This window comes from Spinacia oleracea, chromosome 4 (genome assembly GCF_020520425.1).
Source record: "Spinacia oleracea cultivar Varoflay chromosome 4, BTI_SOV_V1, whole genome shotgun sequence".
NCBI classification, from domain to species: domain Eukaryota; kingdom Viridiplantae; phylum Streptophyta; class Magnoliopsida; order Caryophyllales; family Amaranthaceae; genus Spinacia; species Spinacia oleracea.
The window spans coordinates 3,432,208-3,457,222 of NC_079490.1; the positions used below are offsets into that span (position 1 = coordinate 3,432,208).

At 38.6% G+C, this 25,015-nt stretch overlaps 2 protein-coding genes across 17 annotated transcripts; one reads left to right on the forward strand and one right to left on the reverse strand.

Moving 5' to 3' along the window:
- Positions 1-597: 597 nt before the first annotated feature.
- LOC110783366 (pentatricopeptide repeat-containing protein At2g36240) lies at positions 598-15,253 on the reverse strand. 16 transcript variants are annotated; one of them, XM_056843463.1, is made up of 7 exons: positions 12,770-12,978; positions 6,082-6,199; positions 5,946-6,003; positions 5,045-5,154; positions 4,518-4,857; positions 1,572-3,738; positions 598-1,240 (listed from the first exon to the last, which is right to left on the reverse strand). In XM_056843463.1, exons 6-7 carry the CDS (start codon positions 3,733-3,735, stop codon positions 915-917), a joined length of 2,490 nt encoding a protein of 829 aa, XP_056699441.1. In that variant the 5' UTR covers positions 3,736-3,738; positions 4,518-4,857; positions 5,045-5,154; positions 5,946-6,003; positions 6,082-6,199; positions 12,770-12,978; the 3' UTR covers positions 598-914. The 16 variants fall into 16 exon arrangements, 12 of the variants coding, with proteins under 12 accessions (XP_056699441.1, XP_056699438.1, XP_056699437.1 ...); XM_056843460.1 differs by lacking the exon at positions 5,045-5,154 and adding an exon at positions 12,303-12,375; XR_008932724.1 differs by lacking the exon at positions 5,045-5,154 and adding an exon at positions 15,118-15,253 and having other exon boundaries at positions 1,103-1,240; positions 3,702-3,738; positions 12,770-14,567.
- A 2,416-nt stretch (positions 15,254-17,669) lies between these two features.
- Positions 17,670-24,149, forward strand: LOC110783368 (histidine-containing phosphotransfer protein 1-like). The gene is made up of 6 exons (XM_021987703.2): positions 17,670-17,913; positions 18,027-18,157; positions 18,271-18,339; positions 18,692-18,763; positions 22,517-22,589; positions 23,762-24,149. The coding sequence occupies exons 1-6, from the start codon at positions 17,851-17,853 to the stop codon at positions 23,810-23,812; spliced, it is 459 nt and encodes a 152-aa protein (XP_021843395.1). The 5' UTR covers positions 17,670-17,850; the 3' UTR covers positions 23,813-24,149.
- The last annotated feature ends 866 nt before the right edge of the window (positions 24,150-25,015 follow it).

Below are 25,015 nucleotides of genomic sequence, written 5' to 3' on the forward strand. Positions count from 1 at the left end.
GACGTCTAAGGGTCACCATGCGCAAAGCTTAAAGATGGTTGTGGGCCGGGCCGGGCCGAAGCCCGACCCGACCCGGCACGAGCACGCAAAAAGCACGGCCCGGCACGGGCACGAAGTCGTGGGCCGGGCCTGGGTCTTACTTTTTTGGAAAAAGCACGACAAGGCACGGCACGACTCGACCCGGCACGACAAAGCACGTTAAATTTAGTCAAATTAGCCTTAGGCACGACGGGCCGGCACGAAAGTACGTGGGCTTGGGCCGGGCCTGGGCTTTATTTTTAACTTTTCGGCCCGGCACGACACGGCACGAAACGTGGGCCCGGCAAGGTTAGGCCCACGACCCATGGGCCCGGCACAAAGCACGGCCCGGCCCGACCCACAGCCATCTTTACTCTCACTCCCTTATCATCCGCAAGGATGCCTTAGAATGGGTCGGACATTACCAGCTCTAGGTACGAGTAATAAGCTAACAAGGGAATATTTTTGTACACTAATAATTCTAATTAATTAAATCGTGTAATTGGTGGGAAAATAAATTGTTACATACATGTGAATATTTCATGATGCAAATGGGTCAGTGGTTCAGTAGTCTCCCTGTTCCGGCTAAAAAACCAAATGAACACACTTCATTATATAATTCAATGAAATTACAGTATTGAGAGAAGACTATCCTTACTTGAATGTACTTTTCCTGTACAAATAAATAAATAAATAATAATTTGATGAAATTGAAACGATAACAGACTGAAGTAAAGAACACAGATAAAAAGGTGCAAGTCTGTTTCTGTCAGTAGTGCATTCATTCATTCCTGAATGCAGAATACAAAACTTGGAAGATGAAGCTCTGTACAAAAAGGAGCACAACATCAGCCACAAGTGCAGTAAGAAACTTAAAAAACCGGAGTAGCTCGTGATCAACGAGGCCCAGACAAAAGCGACTCTGTAGGACGGACTGAATATTCGTAATCTGCCATTGCCACCACTGGAGCTGGTTCATGAGCCATGGTTAAGTAGGTAAAATCAGTTAAAGCTTCCATGTTCGGAAGATCTTGTAAAACTTTCACCACCATTGACATAGTAGGCCTAATGAAGTGAGGTTGCAAGCACCATATCGCGATCTTCATCATCTTCACCACTTCTGCCTTGTGTTGTTGCATATCTTCACTATGCTCATCAATTAGGTCATAGAGTTGATCCTCATCAGCCTTCAACTTCACCAAGTTAGTGAGACAATCACCTTCTACAACAACAACAACAACAACAACAACAACAACAACAACAACAACAACAACAAAGTCTTAGTCCCAAAATGATTTGGGGTCGGCTAACATGAATTGACATAGGAGATCGCTAATGTAACCAATCACACAAGTCAGGAACGGGAAGTTAAAAGAATAAACAAGGAAGAGCGGAAAGTGAAAGTAAAATAAGATATAAATATATATATTACAGAAAAATATCATAAGGGAAAATAAGTAAGGTTTAAAACGAGAAAATTAAAATAAATATAATAAGTTTATTTGAAAATAGCATATAAAGGTGGGCTTTTAAAAATAAAATAAGACAATCACCTTCTAATGAGCCAAAATTCTTACGACCACACACAATTTCTAGGACAACAACCCCAAAGCTATAGACATCAACCTTAACCGAGATGGCACGACCAGTAATCAACTCCGGAGCCATATATCCCGGTGTACCTCTTACCATGGTCATAACTTCACACTGACCTCGGTCTACCAGTTTTGCCAGACCAAAATCAGATATCTTGACATTGAAATCTTTGTCCAACAGTATATTCTGAGGTTTAATATCAAAGTGGATCACATTTTGCTTGCAGTGCTCGTGTAGATACTCAAGTCCTGCAGCCACACCGTCTATAATCTTTCGTTGTACGCTCCAGGTAAGTGTTTGTGGTATGTCTCTGTTGAAGATCCATTTCTCAAGGGAGCCATTACACATGTGTTCATAGACAAGAAGCCTGTTCAATCCGTCATCACAAAATCCAATCAATCTCACTAAATTGAAGTGGTGAAGGCTACCTATTGTATTGACCTCTGCAAGGAATTCTTTCCTCCCTTGGCCTAATGAGTCCAACCATTTCACTGCAACTTTTGTTCCATCACCTAATGTACCTTCAAAAACAGACCCAAACCCACCTCGACCAAGCTTGGTTTTGAAGTCTTGGGTTGCCAATTTCAGTGATTCAAAAGAAAACCGACTTACTGTTTCAACAAAAACATCAAGAGAACCATCAAATTCATTGTCACTACTCCTTCGTCTCCGTATCATCAACACATAACAGCATGCTCCAGTGACCAAAACTAAGCTAACCGAAATAGAAAGTACCAATTTTTTCTTCAACGTCGATTCTCTTTTTTGCACTTTGAGAAATGCAGTGACCTTATAGCCCAAATTTCCTCGAGAAACATCCATCAAAGTGAGTATCTCTGAAGGTAGTGTACAATTACCAAATGAGGTATCATTATAGTAACGAAAGAAGACAGCTTTGCATGAACAATTGTTTAAACATGCACTTTTACAACTCTCAACATTTGTTCCTATGAGAGAGGGAGTAGAGAGGAAGTAGGTAACATTTTGAAGCTCTAGAAAATCGTGGAGTTTGTGGTTCCCGGAACAAGATAGAGGAGTTGAAAGGGTACATCCTGTATCGGCATCAAAGTTTTTACTTGGCTTGAAGTAATCCAAGCTACCATCATTACCCAGCGGACAACCACAACTTCCACCATTTGTGCAGACCCCATACTTTCCACAAGTAGTTGGGTATGAACAATTCCCAAATTCATCATCCTGAACAACACTACCAAGGGAGGATTCCTTTTGATCCCAAGTATACCAACTTAGGTGTCCATTTTGATCAAGACGCATATAACTATTATAATCATGAGTGTAACCATCATGGAATTCGGGTGATAAGGAATTATCGTACAGGTTGTTCAGGACTACATACTCTAGAAATATATATTCCTGTGGAGGGTTCAGATCAACAAAAGCTCTAAGACCATCATGTTCCCAAGAAACATAGAAGAACCCTGCAGAAAGTACGGTAGTTGATTCGCTAGATGTCAACCTCTGTCCCTCTACAAGATGCTGGCCATAAAGTAATGTATCAGTTGGATAATCATATGACTCCCAGATAGTTTTCCCATTTCCATTTAACAAGACCAAGTTCCCATCACGTTTCAAGTGAATGGAGCTCGCCGAATTGCCAGAGGTGTTGGTTGACCACACAAAACTTCCATCTGCATCTCTTAATACCAAACCTTCTTCGGATGTAAGTTCCAGAGTAGCACCCTCTTGAACAGGATGATCTCGGTTGGCACACCAGACAACCACCATAGAAGAAGAACCACCATAATCCGAGGATCCAATATATATAGCAAGTAAGAATGAATAAGGTGCAGTTTGAAGAGCGAAAAGCCCAAATCCAAACGGAGGATAATGATCAGTACCTATCTCAATTCCAAACTTGTTATAATGATGATAAACATAGTCTGGAGAGTACAAGGCTGTTCTTACGATAAAATTATCATCAGAAAAATAGGTCCCTTCATTTATGAGCCAGTTGTTGTTTTTCGAAGAATTCGAGACATTTGCATATGAAGATTGGCTGTAAACAAGGATGATATTGTTGCTAGAAAGAAAGTAGCACCAAATACATACAAGAATCTTGAACATACCTAATACCCAATTTACTCCAGTATCTTTCAACATGACCTGAAATGTCATCAGAAGTTAGTTAGTAACTTAGTACTTTATCTTTGACTCGCTTCATGAAAAATTAACATCCCAAAATACAATCAAAATCATGTTGACTTACTATTCGACGACTACAAAGACTTTGGAAGTAGTAGGAACTTGTGAACAGAAGTTCTAAAGTATGTAAGAAAACTATGTATACTTAAGAAATGAAGACGAGCTGTGAGAAAATGACAAGACACACAATTAATAGATGGTGTGACCCATTCAATACATTGACTTCAAAGACTTTGATTTTTTTCTAACACCCCAATGTCCAGCCGCCAGCCCACCCACCCAATAGAGAAAGCAACTTCTGTGATGGCTCTGAACTTTTGTGGCCAATTTTAAATTCCTAAAGGAAAAATGGAAAAGTCAAACATGTTGCAATATGCAAAACTACATGCAGAACTACATAAAAAACTAACTAAATTTCTTTGATGGCTCATTTGTGAGTGAAACTTATCCCTTTTGTAATGATAATAGAATGTAATTTCTGTAATATGACACAATATTTTTCAAATATCCTTCATAATAGTTGGATCATCGTGTACTATATCAATTGTACTATATGGTGTTCGTGTTTTTCTGGAGTAACTCACAGTTCAGTATGCAGTACTCGTATGTATTAACTTCAAAACCCTAGTTCTGTAGTGTTGCCGCCCAAATCCAACAGTCATGTTTATGTACAGCTTGCTAATCTAATTCTGACAGAAGAATCAACTAATGTTACAGATGATGAGGAACAGCTTACTCACTCTTCATCATAGTTTTCATCATCTCCTATTTGCTGATTGAAGTTTGCCAATTGAGTAGCATCGATTGCAATAGTTCCCATCTCAATGACAGACCACTCAGGGTATTCATCATGTGCCGTTTCTATAATAGACTCTGCTTCTGTATTATCAAGTCTCAGAGCTGAAGCTGTGGCAGCCTTGCCATCTGCATCAGAGTCCACATTCAGGTCAAAATTCCAGGCTGATGCCTCATCGTTCTCAACTGGTAAATGGTAACACCCCAAAGTCCAACCGCCAGCCCACCCAATAGAGTGAGCAACTTCTGTGATGTTTCTGAATTTTTGTGGCCAATTTTAACTTCCTACAGCAAAAATGGAAAAGTCAAATGTGTTGCAACATGCAAAACTACATGCAGAACATCATACAAAACTAACTATTTTCTTTGATGACTCATTTGTGAGTGAAACTTATCCCTATTGTAATGATAATAGAATGTAATTTCTGTAATATGACACAATATTGTAAGCATCATTGCCTGCATGTCATACATATCTGGATTATCTTCAAAGTTTCAGAATCCTCAACGCAGTTGCTTGACTGCCTTTTCTCTACCCATACCCCTACTTTTCCTCGTCCTCTTCCTCCTTCTCTTCTACCGCTATTAGTATGCAAAGGTTAAAGAACAGAATAGTCAAAAGGCAGAAGTTTGGAACGGATTGGCTTCTGTGGCATGCTGGAAAAGCAACCATTCTAGTATTATTAGAAACATAATCCACATCTTTTTCTGACACACTCTCCCCATCACAATGTCTTGACAAAAACCAAAAAGAAAAGAAAGAACGGTATTCACGAATTAATTAACACAAGGTTCTCATTCACAAACCTAACATGGATCACTCAACATCAAAACAATTTTCTGATCATAAACCATTGACATGACCAAGCAATATCAAACCGTAAATCAGGAAGGCATTCCTGATTGGCTCACTTTGTCAGAATCAGGATTGCAACAGAGGAAGGACAACAATCTGTATTGGCTCGGGATCATTTTTACGTAAAATAGGGATAGTGTTATCTGTAATTGAGGTATCATAATTGAAGATCACATCATCACATACAATCTCTCACAACATTATAAGATTATTTTTTTTCTTTCTTTTGGGTTTGTTGGTTTTATGTATTAGTGCATCAAGAGTAGATTAGCTGTAAATCATAATACTACAATGTAAATACTTGAGATTTCACCCCTTTTAGTGAGTTAGAACATTTTTTTTGATAAATCTTAGCAAAACAAATTGGAGTAGGTCGAACCAATCCTAAGTGTCCTTCTGCCTAACCGGAATAGGGACCTCAATCCTGACAACCTTGATTCTTTTACTGATAAAATAACAGAACTTGAATTTATGAGAATAAATATTTTTGAAACAATAAAATTAGAAAGAGCTATACCAATTTGATCCTGTTGGATTCTTCACCACCCTCATCACCTTGATAATCTGCAAGTTTTCTGGTAGTGCAAACACATATATCAGCACAGAACATGTATACCTCAAGAATGAGAACAAAACAGAACTAACGTCCAAACCTTGATTTTGAAATCTGTGGACCATCTTACTAGCAGCAGAGCTACCCAAGCCAGAAGCTCTACCAACAGTTCCTTTCAAAAAAAATCAAATACAGCGATGCGTCATACACATTGTTTCCTGTAAAATAAGAGAATGGTTGTGTTTACTCAAGATGTGTTCTGCAATATATTATCAAGAAAAAAGACATTCAAAATTCAAGACAATAAGCCGTGCATTGTTCTTCTTCACTATCACTGCTTATTCAACTTCTGGACGGAAGCCCGGAAAGCCTAGTAAGTCACAATCAAATAGCACACTAAAACATACTACGATAACCAAATGGTACAAATCTGCCAATACGAACCTGTCCTAGTAAAGGACTAGGCTAAGATGCAAAATCAAAATGAAGCATACAGAATCCAGCTCACATGATACTGCTAGGAATTAGGTCAGTTGCGAGAAATTACCGAGGTTAGCAAGAGGAATTAGCAGTAACCAGATATGAAGTATTAATGATCAGTGTAATCAATCAATACAACTCACCTTCTTTCGAGAGGAAGGCAACTCTCCAAGAGAATACTCTTCTTACTACAATTTTCTGAATGACTGACTACGCTATTCATCCCCCCTTATAAAGAGATTCTACCCTTCCTGTGTAACAGAATTGTATTGGGATTATAACCCCTAACAAACTCAACAGACAATAGAGAAATACTAAAGTGCCCTTCCTGCCCTTCTAGACTTATTAGTTTAATTATTCTGCTGGCTGGCTTAATTATTCTGTTGCTTCCTTCCTCTTCTGCGTGCGTAGGTAAACCTGATGGGTGGCCTATTTGGGTTCCTTGCAGTACATCCACCCAAACTTCCACCTTGTCCTCAAGGTGGAAAGAAGGAAAGCGAAGAATAAGAGCATCCCAGTCTTCCCACGTAGCTTCATAAGACGGGAGTTGCTGCCACTTAATCAAGACTTCCATCAACCCATCATTGTCCTTGCGCCGCACTCCCAGCACTGCTTCTGGTTCAACATCCATAACCATATCAGAAGATAATTGAGCAGGGAGGGTGGTTGAGACTCTTGCACTACCCACAGCCTGTTTCAACTGAGAAATGTGAAAAACTGGGTGTATCTTGGTGTCAGTAGGCAAGAGTAGCCTATAAGCCACTGGTCCGACCTTTGCCAACACCTGAAATGGCCCATAAAACCTTGGTGAAAGTTTTTCATTCCGAGTTTTAGCCAATGATCTCTGTCTGTAAGGTTGTAACTTTAAGTACACCATGTCACCCACCTGAAAATGCCCGTCCCTTCTTTTCAGATCTTCATATTGTTTCATGTGATTCTGAGCACGGGATAAGTAGAACTGTAATTCATCTAGGATGGCATCACGTTCCCCCATCTGCTCCTCCAAAGAAGAGAGTGTGGTGCTACCAGATACAAACCTTAGCAACTTAGGAGGGTCCCTGCCATACACTGCTCGAAAGGGTGTGCAATTTGTTGCGGTATGCCATGCAGTGTTGTAGTGGTATTCTGCCCAAGGTAGCCATTGAGACCACGTGCGAGGTTTCCCATTGATGAAACACCGTAAATAAGACTCCACCCCTTTATTGACCACCTCAGTCTGGCCATCGCTTTGAGGATGGTAAGCAGTGCTGCGGTTCAACTGAGTCCCCTGCAATCGGAAGAGCTCCTTCCAAAACAAGCTGATGAAAATTTTATCCCGGTCAGAAACAATGGATGAAGGAAAACCATGAAGACGGACTATTTCTCTCACAAACACTTGGGCCACCTCATTAGCAGAAAAAGGGTGCTTGAGTAGAATGAAGTGGCCATACTTGGTCAGCCTATCTACGACTACCAAAATTGTGTCCCAACCACTGGACTTTGGTAATCCTTCGACGAAGTCCATTGACACATCTTCCCACACCTTGTCGGGAATAGGAAGGGGCTGGAGAAGGCCCATAGGACTTAAAAGAAGAGGATTTTTGCTGTTGGCAGACAGAACAAGAGAGCACATACTTCGTGACATCCTTCCTTAAACCGGGCCAATACCACTCTGAAGATATTCTTTGGTAGGTCTTGTAGTCCCCTGAATGTCCCCCTATAGGAGAATCATGGTACTCCTTCAATATCCTTGCAGTGAGCTCTGAACCGCGCGGTAAAACAATCCGATCCTTGTATTTAAGGACACCATGGTCCACTGTGAACCACTTAGGAACAGTCTGACCTTGGCTGATGGATGTTTTCAGTTGGTGCAGCCATGTGTCTTGCTCAATCTGTTGCTGAATGTACTCCCATGTAACCCCACACGTGCTGGATAGGGCGCAATATATGGCCGTAGCTGGAAACTCCCTGGAAAACGCATCAGCAACCTTGTTGGTGGCTCCAGGCTTATACTGTATGTCAAAGGAATAGCCTAAGAGCTTGCTCAACCAACGTTGGTACTCTTGTCCCACCTCTCTTTGTTCAAGTAAATACTTCAAACTTTTTTGATCCGTTCGCACAACAAAGTGCCTCCCTAACAAAAAATGCCTCCATTTCTGTATGGCTAAGACAATAGCCATTAACTCTTTCTCATAAATGGGCTTACTACGGGCCCGTTGCCCCAAAATTTTACTGAAGTACGCCACTGGATGCCCTTCTTGTAATAAGACAGCCCCTTAACCATGGCCTGATGCATCGGTTTCCAGAATAAAAATCTTCGTGAAATTGGGCATGGCTAGCACGGGGGTGTGGGTCATTGCCTATTTCAGTGATTCGAATGCCACAGTGGCTTCCTCTCCCCAACCAAAACTGTCTTTTTTCAATTGCTGTGTCAATGGTGCCGCTATTGATGCATACCCTCTAATGAACTTTCGATAGTAACCAGTCAGACCCAAAAATCCCCTCAACTCCTTAAGGTTTGTTGGAATGGGCCATCCCAACATAGCCTGAATCTTGCTACTGTCAACTGCCACTCCATGCTCTGATATTACATGACCAAGGTATGCCACCTCCCTTTTACCGAATTCACATTTCTTAAAGTTGGCATATAAGTGTTGTTCCTGTAAAACCTGCAAGACTATACTCAAATGGGAAACATGAGTAGACAAATCAGGGCTGTAAATCAATATGTCATCGAAAAACACCAACACAAACTTTCGGAGGTGAGGTTTAAAAATGTCATTCATAAGAGATTGAAAAGTGGCAGGGGCGTTGGTGAGTCCAAACGGCATTACAAGGAATTCATAATGCCCTTCGTGAGTTCGGAAAGCAGTTTTTGGAATGTCCTGGCTTCTCATTCGAATTTGATGATAACCAGATTTCAAGTCCAGCTTACTTAACACCCTAGACCCATGTAATTCATCTAACAATTCATCAATAATAGGGATGGGGTATTTATCTGGTACGGTTACCTTGTTTAAAGCTCTATAGTCCACGCAGAAACGCCACGATCCATCTTTTTTTTTTACCAAAAGGACTGGACTAGAGAACGGACTAGTGGAGGGTTGTATGATGCCCGCCTTCAACATGTCCTGTACCAATCCTTCAATCTCATCTTTCTGACATTGGGGATATCGGTAAGGCCGCACACTTACCGGGTTGGTTCCCTCCTTGAGCACGATTGAATGCTCTATTGTTCTGTGCACAGGTAGTCCCACTGGCATGTCAAACACTGCTTGGAACTGGGCTACTGTTTCCCTCAAAGACGCGGGAATTTCTGTTTCTCCATGTATTTCATCAGTGCCTTCTGCCCACCCTTCCAGATGGTTGAGCTCCAACAAATAACCACCACCTTCCTTTTGTAATGTCTTCAACATGGCTTTCAATGAAATACATGACCGACCCAGGGAAGGATCACCCTTCAATGTCACCGTTTCCCCATTCAACTGGAATTTAAGAGTTTGCGTCTTCCAATTGGTGGTCATCGTCCCTAACTTCTCTAGTCATTGAATCCCTAAGATAATGTCAGAGTTTCCCAGAGGCAGTAGAAGAAAATCCTCAATGATCTGAACCCCTTGTAACACCAAGAGTATTCCTCGACATTCGCCATCGCCCTGCACAGCCTCGCCCGTGCCAAGAGATACGCCATATTTCTTCGTTGAAGTGACGAGCAGACCCAATTGAGTGGCTGCCCTAGTAGAGATAAAATTGTGCGTCGCTCCGGGGTCAATCATGACCACCACCTCGCCTCCATTTAATATGCCCTTCAACTTCATGGTTTTTGGGCTTGTAATACCCATTACTGAATTCAAAGAGATCAAGGGTTGTGGGAGACTAATTTGCTCATCCTCAGTCGTCTCCACCAGGTTCAACTCCTCGTCGCCCCCGAATTCTGTCTCATCTCCCTCGCCGTCGACAGTAAGCAACACACTCAACTCTCTTCTCCGGCAACGGTGGTTAGGCGCCCACTTATCATCGCACCTGAAACAAAGGCCTTTCTCTCTCTTCTGTTGGACCTCTTTTTCGCTCAAACGCCTTATTTCTCCGGTGGGTTTTGCAATGGGTATGGTGGTAGAAGGTCGGTTGGTGGTTCTGTTTGTGGTGTTTAGGCTAAACGGGTTATTTGAGTAGTTGTTTGTTTTTGTGGTGGAAAAGGATGGGGAAATGGATCCGGTTTTCCATGGGTTAGGGTTATATTTGGGTCCGGAATTGGTTTTCTTTTCAAGCCCAAATTTGAGCTTCTCTTCCACTTTGATGGACAAGTCCATCGCAGTATCCAGGGTTTGAGGCCCAAGAAGCCTCAATTCAGCTTTAATGTCGTCTTTAAGGCCGTTAATGTACTGGCTTTTCGAGATTGCTTCTGGAATTCCCTCCAATGGCGCCATTAACTCAATGAATCGTCGGCGGTAATCCAGCACCCCCTCCGTCTGGCGGTGGGCGAGCCATTGTTCTTGCAACAAACCCGATCCACTGGGCCGGAATTGTCGAAGAAGGAGGCTCTTCAACTCTTCCCACCGTGTTAGCGGCCGCCGGCGGTGCTCCCATTGATACAGCAGCAGCGCATCACCATCCAGTGCCACCACCGCCGCCTCCAACTTGTCTTCTTCTCCCAGTTGATAAAAATTGAAAAAACGTTCGGCTCTAAGTATCCACCCATCAGGATTTATCCCTTCAAACACCGGTAAGTCGAGCTTCTTCATTCTCCAGTTTGAAAGCCCGCCTTCAGAGTGGTCGGAGTGGTTCGCAGTTCCCTCCGTTTCTCCTTCCTGGCGCCGTGCGATTTCAGCCCGCAATTGCTCGGTGGTTTGTTCTAACCCCCGACTAAACTGAGCTGCTAGTCGACTCTCCAGCGCTGCCATGGCTTGGGTGATCTCCTGCGCTATTCTGGAATTGAGCCCAGAAATTTCCGACTCCATTTGCTCCAACCGCTGTGAGTTACTCGCCGGTGCCATTTCCCGTCACTGGATCGGAACAGCTCTGATACCAAAAATGCTAGGAATTAGGTCAGTTGCGAGAAATTACAGAGGTTAGCAAGAGGAATTAGCAGTAACCAGATATGAAGTATTAATGATCAGTGTAATCAATCAATACAACTCACCTTCTTTCGAGAGGAAGGCAACTCTCCAAGAGAATACTCTTCTTACTACAATTTTCTGAATGACTGACTACGCTATTCATCCCCCCTTATAAAGAGATTCTACCCTTCCTGTGTAACAGAATTGTATTGGGATTATAACCCCTAACAAACTCAACAGACAATAGAGAAATACTAAAGTGCCCTTCCTGCCCTTCTAGACTTATTAGTTTAATTATTCTGCTGGCTGGCTTAATTATTCTGTTGCTTCCTTCCTCTTCTGCGTGCGTAGGTAAACCTGATGGGTGGCCTATTTGGGTTCCTTGCAGATACTTCGTGAAGGAACTTTTTATTAGCTGATCTTCATTTCCTTTTATTTAGATTTGATAATGGGAGACATTGAACATTACATCATATAACAGAAATCAAGCAAACCTATCAAGCAGTTTTATAATATCTTCACTTTTTCAAGAACTATTATTAAGGCTTATTCACAGAAGTGATGAACTGATTATCTTTTCCCTTCACGTCTTTCATATGTTTGATCACAGAGCTGTTCTGGAAATAGTTTACAGCTTTAGCTGCATAAAATATCAAGTAATACTTCAGTCATAGCACATAGTAGACTGGCACTGAAGTGCGCGAAAGTATAAATCTAAAATGGTAAAGAAGACACAGAACCATCTCAAAGGAAATCTAAACAGAATAGTATGATAATAATAGGTACACCAAGTACTTATTAGACTCACAAACTATAAGAGGTACAGCAACGTGCATCCTTCTGACATCCTCATCAGATTGCATAATCTTTTTAATTCGAGACTGTTACAGGAAAATAAAATGAGCACAACACAGCCTAACAAATAGGATCCTAGCTAACTGCATCATATCCCATATGATGATTAAAGAACATGAAACTATAGAAAACAGATCATTGATAAAGAAGGCAATATTCATCAAATTTTAAGGAGGTGAATGGCTAAATATAAATTGTTAAAGGACAAAGTAGCAAAGCAGAAGACATTCGGCAGGCAAGGATGGTCCTCTTCATTACCTTAATTCACACAACATCACCTTCCACTATCATTTAAATAAAAGTGTATTGCAGGAAACAGTTTAATTGAAAGAATCCAGTACTACTTAAAACATATTACAAGGCATAGTGTAAATCGAATAACTATGAAATTTGAACACATGTCCAAGTCCGGCAACTAACCTTGTTTCTCGCCTGTTAGTAAACTCAGGTATTCCAGAAGCCATAATACTAACGCAAGGGAAGTTCCCTTAGCATTCACATTCTGGTACCCACCCCCAACCCACAAAAAAAAAAAAAAAAAACCTGCTTTTCTCTTTCTCTCTCTGTTTACTTTTATGTCTTTGTTGTCCCTTTTCTCTTTTTTTCTCTTCAAGTACTATTTTGCAGTAGAACCATTCATTCCACAGCCTTCTCTATTCCTGAACCAGCAAAGTTTCTGATGTTATGCAGCCTATCTACCAATCTGTTGTAGGAGGCAATATCAGGAATATAGTCTTTGTCCAGCATCTCCTGAATCAGGTGCTCACCTTCTTTCGCTTTACCTTCCCTCGTGTAACCAGCAACTAATATGTTGTAGGTCACAACATCAGCATCTAAACCTTTGCTGGAAGCCAAATACCTCAATCTATCAGCTTCAATAGTTCTTCCCACACGAGTAGCATCTTGAAGAAGACAATTAAAAGTCACACTATCTAACAGAATACCCTCTTTTAGCATCTTATCCACAAACTTCAATGCGTCTTCTATGTATCCAGATGTCCTCAGACCTTCTACCAAAGTACTACAAGCAATAACACCAGGAATTTTCCCTGTTTTCCACATCTCCTCCATGACCTCTAATGCTCGACCTGCATTTGATCCACTGCAAAGGTGCTCAACAAGATCAGAGCAATCAAACCCATCAGGTAAAACTCCTTTCCTTGAGAAATCAATCAACAGCTCAGATGCCCTCAACTTTTTCCCCTCCTTGCAAAGTCCATCCACCAAAATCTCGCAAGTTACAGTCGAAATTTGACACCCCAGCTCAATCATTTCATATGCCATGGCAACCCCTTCCTCAAAATTTCTCTCCCTAAAAAACCCTTTTATCAAAGTATTAAAACTAACCACATTGGGCTCGCAACTCTTAGCTCGCATTTCCTTAAACAACTCTAAAGCTGAACCAAAATGTTTACTCTTACAATAGCTGCTAATCAATATATTGAAAGTAAACACATCAGGCTTAACTCTATCCAGAATAAGTTGATCATACAAACGCATCGCCTTATCATGTTGGCCATTCTTGACAAACCCGTGGATCAAAATGTTATAAACAGCAACACTAGGCCTCCCATCAATCAATTTCCGCATAGTATCAAAGGCAAGTGACGCATCATCCAATCTCCCAACTCTGCAATAAGAATTTATGGCGAATCTAAATATTGGTTCAATCCTTGGGCAACAAAAGATCCCGTCAGAGCACGGGCATGGTTTAGAAGGTATAATATCAAGGACAACTACTCCGAGGGCATCAAAGCGGTCAGAAACAGCAAGGGTTCTAACAATCCATTCATAAGTATGGTGGTCATGGCGATAGGAATCAATGGTACTGGCCCACTGGAATATATGGAAATCAAGGTGAGTGAACTTCGGGTGGTAATGCAGCTTATTCTTCAGGAAATGAAGAAGAGATTCCGGGGTAATTGGAGATTTAAGGTGGAATTTGAGGAAGGTTAAGAGTTGGGATTGCGTTGTTGATGACGTGAGAGAAAGTGTGGGTAACGGGGTGGGAAATGTTGCTTCACGAAAAGGAGTCGGGGGTAAGCTTGTAGCAGGTGTTATTTGTTGAAGGGGCTTCAACTTAGGTGCTGCTATCATCTTCCTCATTGAAGCTCTCATTGTTAACTAGGTAATAATTCTTCCAATTATATCCTAAGACAATCACCAAATTTTCAGAATTCGCCCTTCTGATCTTTAGCAAAGTTCCTCCTTTTGAATCCTAATGAAAAAATTGTTGATGCAAAACATCATCTCACTTAATATCAATGCATAAAGACAGATTGCCATCCATTACCCAGAAGAAAACATATGTTCTTATCAAACAACATTGCAAATTGCAACTGCAATTGCAAACTGAAAAGGACAACATATTGAATTCTGGAATCTCAAAATGAGTCCATGCTGCAAAAGCCTAATTACATTAACGCTTTGCCGATGTCAAGTAGCTAATATTGAATTATTGGGGGCGGTACCCGCCTACCCAGAATCTTTACATCAGTGTGATTCAATGCTCCGTGTTGCTCCAAAAATCCCCTATACTTTACATTTTTAAGAATTGCTCAACAAATTGTTCAATAGTTACTTCTTAAACTAAATCAAATATTCAATTTGCAATTTTCATCATAAACATAACCGAATTCTAACTGTAAATCCACATTCCATATCATCCTTTCATTGTGATTAGACTCAAAAATTGAAAAAATATAACTATTCACAGAAATTCCAGGAAAAAATATCACTTAAATAGAGGAGGAGAGAGAATATAGTACCTCGGCGGCGGCGGCGGTGGCGGCAATGGTGGTGGGAAATTATTGAGAAATCTTTTTTGATTTCGCCATGTTATATTTTGGGTCTGTTTGGTGGGTGTCGGGAATAAAATCACACGGTTTATTTTATTTTATTTTATTTCCTCAAATATTTTTGTCGCGTTTGTTTATGTTCGTGAACAAACTGAACTATTTACGTTCATAATCGAGCTTGTTACAGCATTTAAGACTTTCTCCTAATAGTCTTTCAAAGTTTTAGACCTTTAGAGCTTAGACTTTAAACTCGCCTTATTGATCTTACTTACTTGAATAAGTAAGGATAGGAGTTTCGCTTAGGACTCAAACTTATATTTATACTCCATCGCCAAATTTCAAAGTCTTAGCCTAGGTATGTAGTCGCTTATTAGAAGCTTTTGTTTACTCGCTAAAGCTCTTGGAGCTTTTGGAAAGGTAATTCCTATTTGCTTACTTGGATACAAGTATGGGAAGGAAACAGTTTGAGCCTATGCCTTACTAGGTGATGACATAGTCATTGCTGACAGTAAGGTTGCTGCTGAATACCGTGGTATTATAGGTAAACTTGGAAGTCAAGCTAGCAGCGTAGTCGCCGACAGAGAAAGAGAAGACCAGATCTTATTATAGATAAAAGTTATATTTTGGCTTTTAACATTTAAAAAAATATATTATTCAATAAAAGTATTTTTGAATTTAAATTGCTAATTTTTACATATTTTAAATTGTTTTCTAAAATGGTTAAAATGCAAAACTCGTTTATTAACTCGTATCGATTAATAAACGAGGTGTTCACGAACTCAAAATCTCTTAAATAAACCGAGCTTAGAAAAAATTTTGAGCTTGGCTAAAAACTCGAGCTCGCCTAAATTAAATGAACATAAACGTAAACATGGTAGTACTCAGTTCGACTCGACTAATTTATACCCCTATAAATATACATAGTCGTTGATGCATTACGATTCACGAACATGCAATATTGACTGCACGTGAGATTCACCCTTAATGGCATATATTTTCGTAATAATATCATCAATTATTTACGAAAATGTCATTTGCTTGTGAAAATTTTCTCAATCATCGATATTCACCTGGAAAACCTCCTAATTGGCCATTGTAGCAATGGCTCAGTGTAGCCTTTTACTGTAAATTGGCCCAAAAAAACAAACAGGAAAATAAGTACTTCCTCTTCTTCAGAATACTTGTAGCAAATTGACTGACACAATTGTTATTGCACTCGTATGTACGTACATTTTTGCAATTATCTATTGGTGAAAACTAAAAAAAATGATATTTGAAAAATATACATTAATAATAATCTAACATCATATTACACAAAACATTTAATTTTTATATACTAGTGTTTCTTGACCACGCGCTACGCACGTTGTTTTCTAAGACAATAGGTTTTTTGTTGAAATGTATAAATTATTATTATTGCAACAGCCGGATAGTTTCGTAGGTCCACTAGTTCGGAGGTTCAAAAGTCCGGTTGATCCTGAATCGGAGGCTAGCAAATCGGACTCGGATTGGGACTCTAGTATTGGGTCTTTTATTAATCGGGTCGGATGGAGATCTTGTTAGGTCCGATCCATTGCCACACATAGTGGCAAGGGAGGTGTCTAAATAGAGAGCTAAATTGTAATTGGAGTGTGTAAGGGGCAAATCAAAACAATACATTTTTCTGAATTTAACTAAACTTATCTGAAATTAACTGAATTTATCAGAATTTATTTTGTACTTCCTCCGTCTTTTAATACTCGCAACGTTTGGACTTTTGTCACTATTCATATAATCTACTTTGACTATTCGTAGTGTTTTTTATATAAGATAAAACATAGTCATGTGGGATCTTGTTAGATTCGTCTCAATGTGTATTTTCAAAATATCAATTTTTTATAATTTTTGCATAAGGAGAATTTAAGATATAAATGATCAAAGTTGTGCATCGGCATGCGTGAAACTAACAAACGTTGCGAGTATTAAAAGACGGAGGAAGTATGAAATAACTCAAAAAAAGTCGAATAGAACCGAGCCTCACATGGTTAAATATTAGGAAAATTTGGTAATATTAATCCAACCTTTGACCGATTTTCTTTTATTAAGCCCACCTACGACATATTTTTTAATAATCCCACCTTTATTACCTAACAACTTTTATTGGGCCCAACAAGTCATAAAACTGTTGTAAGCGACATTATTTCTCTACATGGCAGTACTCTCTCTCGATATATTCAGTCATCATCATCAATTCATCACCATCTCGTTGACTTTTTCGCCGATTACCGGCCACTTAGGCCCAATAAAAGTCGTCGGGTAGTAAAGGTGGGATTATTAAAAAATATGTCGTAGGTGGGATTAATAAAAGAAAATCGGCCAAAGGTTGGATTAATATTACCAAATTTTCCTAAATATTAATCAACCTTAGTGTGTGAATAGTAGAAAGTCAAACTGTTGCAAATAGACGGGAGTTAACCAATGAGAGAGGGCCAAGTGCAGCCCCTTTTCCGTAAAAACGGCTTTTGGCCCCTTCTCGTCAATCAACACCATAAATGATTCTTGTCTGAAACCAGAGATTTATTCCAAAGAGCGTAAGAAAACAAAACATCATATTCAGCAAATCCTATTAATTTCACAGTCAATCATCAATTCTCTTCTCAATCAATCCACAATTAACAGTTGCTGGGGTGTTGACTGTTCGAGTAAGAGAGAGAAAGAGAAAACATGGATGTCGTGCAGATGTTACAGAGGCAATTCATCGACTACATGAACTCTTTGTACAGTGAGGTAAAATCCCAAATCAAATTCTGGGTTTTAGTCAATTATTTTTATTCATTTGAGTTTTTAATCTGAGTATTTTTAGGTCTAATTTTGTTTGTTTTTTTTGGTGATTTGGGCAGTATTATTTGGATGATCAGTTCAACCAATTGCAGAAATTAGCGGATGAGAGTAGCCCAGATTTTGTTATTGAAGTTGTAACCCTTTTCTTTCAAGATTCTGAAAAGCTCCTTGAAAATCTGAGCAAAGCTCTGTGAGTTTATTTTTTCTGGGTATTTTTTTTTTCAATTTTTGGTGGGTTTTTTTAAACTTTATTTTTGCTTAATTTATGTAATTATAAAATGGATATTTTTTTTGTTTTTACAGTGAGCAACCAGTTGTGGATTTCAATCAAGTGGCAAATCATGCTCATCAGTTTAAGGGGAGTAGTTCTAGGTATTTCCTGTCTATTAATCTTGAACTTTGTACATTTCTAGGGTTCTATATTTTTTTTGGGCTTTGAATCTGTATTTTGAATCAAAATTGATCCAACTTTATTTGTTGTTGAATTAAAACTGATACAACTTCATTTTTTACTTGATCTTGTGTTTGATCTGCACATATGGAATAACTGTTTAATTTTGATGTCAAAATTTGTAATTCTGAGGGTTAATACAGCTTTTATCGCTTGCCCCGGGTTGGGGGGAGGATTTTTTAAAATTAGCAGACTGTGATCGTATTTTTGCTGTATAGTTGAATTGTTTAAATTCCCATATTTGAGGGTGGTTTTCTTTGATGTATTTGGCAGCATCGGTGCACATAGGGTCAAAAACCAATGCGTTAAGTTCCGAGCTTATTGCGAGGAGAAAAATCGTGAAGGGTAAGATGTCTACTAATATACTTAGACTCATTTCCCCTCCCTCTTTTTGGTGTTTAAAATGTCATTTTTACTTTTATATTTTATCTAGGCGTAGTGTTTATATATATGTTCTTGGTATGGTATGTTTAGCAAATGTTCCACTCTTACGCTGATGTATAGAAAGTGTTACAAGGACTTCATTGTATCTTACTTCTATTCTGTCCTTTCTGACCTGATGTTGGTAGTTGGCTGACTGGATTAGGCGGGATAGACTGATCATCGCTTCCTTCAGCTGACATTTTGTTCTTCTTTCTCAATTAAGTGATTGTGATGCCTTAAATATTCAGTAAGAATACTTGTTAGATTTCTAGGGTTAGTCAGTTTTCCTCATCTCATATAGTTATCTTATCTTAAAAAATGCGTTGGTTCAATAACTTTTACTTCAAGAGACATGATCTAAAGTTGATTAAGATAAAAAGAAAACTTAGGCTGCTGATGGTTTCATCAACTGAGATGCTGGAATGAAGTATTTGGAAATGAGGATGATTTGTCGTTAACTTCACTCTACGAGATGTTAGGGTCTAGAGAGAACTTGTAATCAAGGGCGTAGCTATGGGGAAGGTAGGGGAAGCCGCCCCCACGAGATCAGGAAAAAGAAGTATATAGTTTTTCTTTCAACTTGTATACAGTGTAGTATGGCTCGGTGGTTGCGGATTGTTGAAAATAGTGCTCTGGAAGATGTACCCAACCTCCCATATTTGAATCCTAGTTGCCCCAACATTAATGATTTTTTTGTCTTTGTTTCTTATTAGTTATTACACTATTTTCTGTTTACACTCTCATTTTGTTTTTATTGTTTCTTCTTTTATCTTAAAATTTTAAAAAATCTTTAGCCAAAACATGTGTATAACATGCTTTTGAGTACATAACATATTTATCTTTTGGGGTAAATGATGAATTAACCAAAATAGTAGAGTACAAGCTACACAGCATACAAACGAAAGAGGGGAACAATCCAAAGTTAACAGCCTTTCTAAGAAGGCCCTTAACCCCAAAAACTAAAATAATCACAACTCTAAAATATAGGATCTTACTGAATTCCAGTTTATTCAATTTCTCACATGTAGCTAGCCTTTTATGGGCAGTTACCTAGCTAATAAACACACACTTTGGAGGAGCCAGATTGTTACATATGAATTTGTTCCATGGTTCTTGTATACTTGCACCTCGAAGCCTGTTATACATCTGTTTTATAGAGAAATGATCATTATGCATGAGGTTGACAGCCTGTGGTGTTTGAGAAATGTAAACAACAGCTCCAAATACCTTTTTAATCATCCATGAAGCCTGATTAGGGATAGGCATTTGAAGTACCGATTTTGTCTTCACATAGTAGGTATGGATCCATTTGATCCACATTTTGTCCTTCTTCATTTTGTCCGCCATTTACACATAGTAAATGGCGGCTTGTCTCAACAAGCAGCCGGTCTGAATTCTCTAGTAGAAGATGTATTGGGCACTTTAGAAATTAAAGAAACATCTGTGCAATTTACCGGCTCAGGCATCTTAATGTGAATGAAGAAGTCCTGCACTGCAATAGTTATGCTTGTTCCTATTCTGCCCCATGTCTTCTGAAAGAAATAAGCCATTATAACTATCAATTCCAGAATGATGGTTCTATCTACCATTGGGAGTTCCAAGGCACCAGATCCTATTATTTCCCATAGAAGTCCATAACTTCATCCTTGATAAAATTATGAGAATTAAGCCTGGTTTCATCTTCTTTAATGAGAAGCGTAATTGCATTTTCCCCTTGTCTTTCTTCAGCGTATGCATGGAAGTAATTGGTTTTTGAATCACCCAATGGTATCCATTTCTGCCCTCGACTTCTGCTACCAAACTTTCTCCTCAGTATTGCTCCGTTTTCTCCAAATCAACGAGGAGTTGGTTTTCTCTGTCAGCTAATTGAAAGTTCTGGACATCTGTAGATAGGTTTCTTTGGGTTTTCTCTAGTTCAATTCTGATTCTCTGGATCCTCTACGCAATACCCTGAAATGTGTAGTGTTTATGGTCTTCATATCTGATTTCAAATGCTTCAGTGTATACCATACGTCAAGTAATGGTACGTGATGTTGCTGAAACTGACATTATGCAGCTACTGTATGGAGAAAGTCCTCATGGTCAGTAAGAATGTTAAGGAACCTGAATATTGTATTTACTTAACCATGCTTGACGTAGTTAATGCTTGACATCCCCGTCCCTTCAAAGTTAATCATCAAAGGATTGTGGTCAGATTTATTTCTCTCCAGCACTTGAACAGATAGCATATTGTATTTGCTTAACCATGCTTGATTTGCAATACATCTATCTATCCATCCTTGAGTGTATCCTATCACCATCGTCTTGGTTATTACACCAGGTGTAATGGGCCCCACCAACAGAACTGAATTAAAGTCACCACAAAAGAATTGAGGTTGGTGATTTTGAGAGAGAAAATTCCAGAGTTCCTTGAGTAGTTAAAATCATAAACCGCTGTGAATAAGATGGTTTCCCCTGTGCCAACTACCATCAACTTAGTAGCTATACCTTGAGCAGAGACCTTCTTTACCTGGACATTTACCACTCTTGGATTCCATGCGATCCATATCCTTCCATTTACAGCATGCGATTAGTTATGATTTATGAACAACTATCCAGTTTTTGAACATATTTTTGGAGACTTTTCCAGACTTATTTTCTTTTACTCCAGTCTCTAGGAAGCTACAAATATCAGTTTTATTTTTATGCAAAAAAAATTAATTTCCTTTTGCTTGAAGGGCTTGTTGCAGCCCCTCAAGTTCCAGCAAAGGAGCTTCATGGGCATTGAACTGAATTTTCTTCCTGATTTAGCTGTAACGTAACTCGTTAAAATTACACTATTTGTTGTCATTTGGTAGAGCATTGTGTTTGAATGTTCATAGAGACTTTAATGTAAAGTATTTGGGATCTATAAAGGATATGGTTAGTCAAATAATCTGAGGTTTACTCTGTGCTATGAGTATTTGTTGTAATCGTCACACTCGCATGCAAACGTTGAGCAAATTCTTAGCTTAACTGAAATCATAAAGTTCTATTTCTTTGTTTTCATTGGACAACCATACTTTACTAATTGACTTACCAAATATTATCATTGATGTACCTATCTATGTGCAACTTGAAAACATAAAGAAGTTTTGGTTTGATGCAAACTCGAGCGCACGTTACCCGATTATAATATAAAGTCACCTCATTTCTTGAAAAGTTAACCCTTTGTGTGAATGTTGTCATTAAATTATCTCAGTAAAAACCCTGTTTTACCATACACCCATCTTACCTTAAAACCAGTGTTCGTTTAATGATGGATTATTGCATTTGAGATCATTAGATGAAGATATTTTCCACCTTTATTTTGACTATTTCCAAGAGTAAATTTCCATATTTACATAAGTTGTCCATGGTTTATGCAGGGTTATAACTTATTAATGCTTGAATAATACAGAGTAACTTGTTAGGAAACTATTAACTCTGTAATCTGTACTATGATTATGAATTAAGGGTATACTTCGTATTATTTATTATGCAGTCCATATTATGATTATGACTCAACAGCTTTTACTAAGTCAAGTAAACTATTGTGGGCTACTATTATATGCTGGTTTCATTTGATAAAGACTTGTGTTCTTACAAAGTACTCAACTTATCATTGGTGGATGTCATTTGCGTCCTTAAAATGATCTTTTGTCCATTTTGATGCAGGTGTCTCGCTTGTCTACAAGAGCTTCAACAAGAATATATTGTTTTGAAAAAGAAATTCGAAATTCTCTTCCAGGTATCTTCACCTCTGTAATCTTGTGTATTATTGTGCATATTTTCAATGAATTTATTTTATTACTTGACTAAAAGAAATATGACCCATCATCTTTTCTGCTGTTTTCGTATTTGTATCTATTTCACTTCTTTTGCCAATCATATCTCTCAATTTTCGGGTTCGGGTTAAATCGGATTGGTCACTTTCGGGTTCGGGTTCGGGTTCACATATGTTTGTTCAAGATCCAAAACTTTCGGGTTCGGGTCGACCCAACGGGTTGAGAGATTTTAAAATGAGTATTAAATGTTCATTAATTTAGATAATAAATATACAAGGGTAAATTGTTTTTTACCACCTAAAAAAATTGACAAATTGTTTTTTACCACCTAAAAAAATTAAAATTGTTTTTTACCACCTAAAAATAAAATAAAAATTGTCTTTTACCACCTTTTAACTATAAAATAGATGAAAACGTTATGTGAATTAATTGAAAGTAAGGGAAAATTGTAGCTTATATACATAAAAATCGTGTGAGAAATAAGGAAATGCAAAATATAGTCGTTGAAATGAGATCGCATAACGTTTTCGTCCATATTTCCGGTTAAGAGGTGGTAAAAAACAATTTTTATTTTATTTTTAGGTGGTAAAAGACAATTTTTATTTTTTTAGGTGGTAAAAAACAATTTATCAATTTTTTTAGGTGGTAAAAAACAATTTACCCAATATACAAAATACGGGCACAAAATTACAAATTTTCCTACACAAGTTTATATTTAGTCAAATTCAACTATAAAATGACGTATAAATCAAATTAAATCACATTACACCCAACAATAATAAAAACGTGTCTACTATACTTAAAGTTACTCATAATCTCATTTATTACTATAAATACAATGATTTTCAATCGGTCGGGTGAAAATGGGTTCGGTCGGGTTTTGACCCATTACTTTTCGGATTGCTTGGGTTCGGATAAAATCAGGTTACGGGTCACAATATCTTGTTCAAGACCCTTCATTTTCGGGTCGGTTTTCGGGCCCGGTCGATTTTTGACAGGTCTAAGTATGACCCATCATCTTTTCTGTTTTCGTATTTGTATTCTATTTCACTTCTTTTGCCAATCAAAATTTACTCGATTATCCTCCTCAACTAGTCCTAATATCTCTCAATCTTCTGTGATTGCTCATTTGCAGCTGGAGCAAGACATTGTGCAAAAAGGCGGGATAGTTCCAACCAAGGATTAACAAGTATTGGAAACCTTGTGTTTTTTCTAGCAAAATCAAACGAAGAGAAAGTTAGTAGATCGCGCTGGATGTGTAGATCCTTTTGCAGGTCTCCGTAAACTTTGTGTTCGAGAATTGAACCACTGTGAATAACCATGCCTAAATCTGAAACTTTAGATATTGTTTTCTTGTGAGATATGTTTCAGGCCTCTTATCCTGTTTAACCAAATTGTGTGACAAATTATTGCATGACATTCTTGATGCATTGTAGTTGTGTACTGAGTACTTGTGTTTAGTGTTCATGCTTCTTTCTTTGTAGTTGACTTGAAGGCTACTTAATACTTGCGATTTTATCTGATTTTAAGGAAGTCTTGGGCTGAGCCCTAAGATATATTCACTAGCATAGCTCCTATGCCATGCTCATTTCTAGGGGTGTCAAACTCGGATCATCGGTCGGTTGCGAGTCGGGTATAATCATTTCGGGAATCGGATAATGTAGTTGTACAGGTCATTTCGCTTATGCGGATTGAATGTGTGAATTTTTTTTTCCGGGTGACTTTGGTTTTTGTCAGAAATCGGTTGAATGGGGTCAGTTTTTAACAGCCCTACTCACATCCTTGCAATGTGAGGCTTGATCGGTTATGGTAGAAAGTGAATGCTTGCAAGTGGTGAGCTTACTCCAAGACAAGCAATGTAATGGTTCTTATCTTGGCACAACAATTAGGGAGATTTTATTACTTGTCAAAACTATTTTGATTTTGTTAGCTTTAATCATGTCATGGGTGGCAATTTCATCCGAGTTCGACATATATCCGAATTGAATATATAGATCAAAACCCGATAAAACACGAATGTTAAACGGGTGGATCGGGTGATGGATCGCGTCGGATTTGGGTGGAGGTTCATCCAACCCTCACCCGATCCATCCATCCATCCGTTAAAATTATTAATTTTTTTTTACTAAAATACTTAATTATTAATAGAATCTTGTATTTATTACCTAATAATTTTTTATTATTAGCATTTTAGACTATTTTATAATGTAAATGTATCAAATGTATAAATGGGTCGGATGTGGATGTGAAAACTTGACGGATAGAGGCATATGAAGCTCCACCCGATCCACCTCCGATCCATTGCCACCTCTAAATCATGCGTTTAGGGGCTAATCAGGCAGCAAACGCTATGGTTCATTTGAGGCCCTAGATTACTCTACTAGAGTTT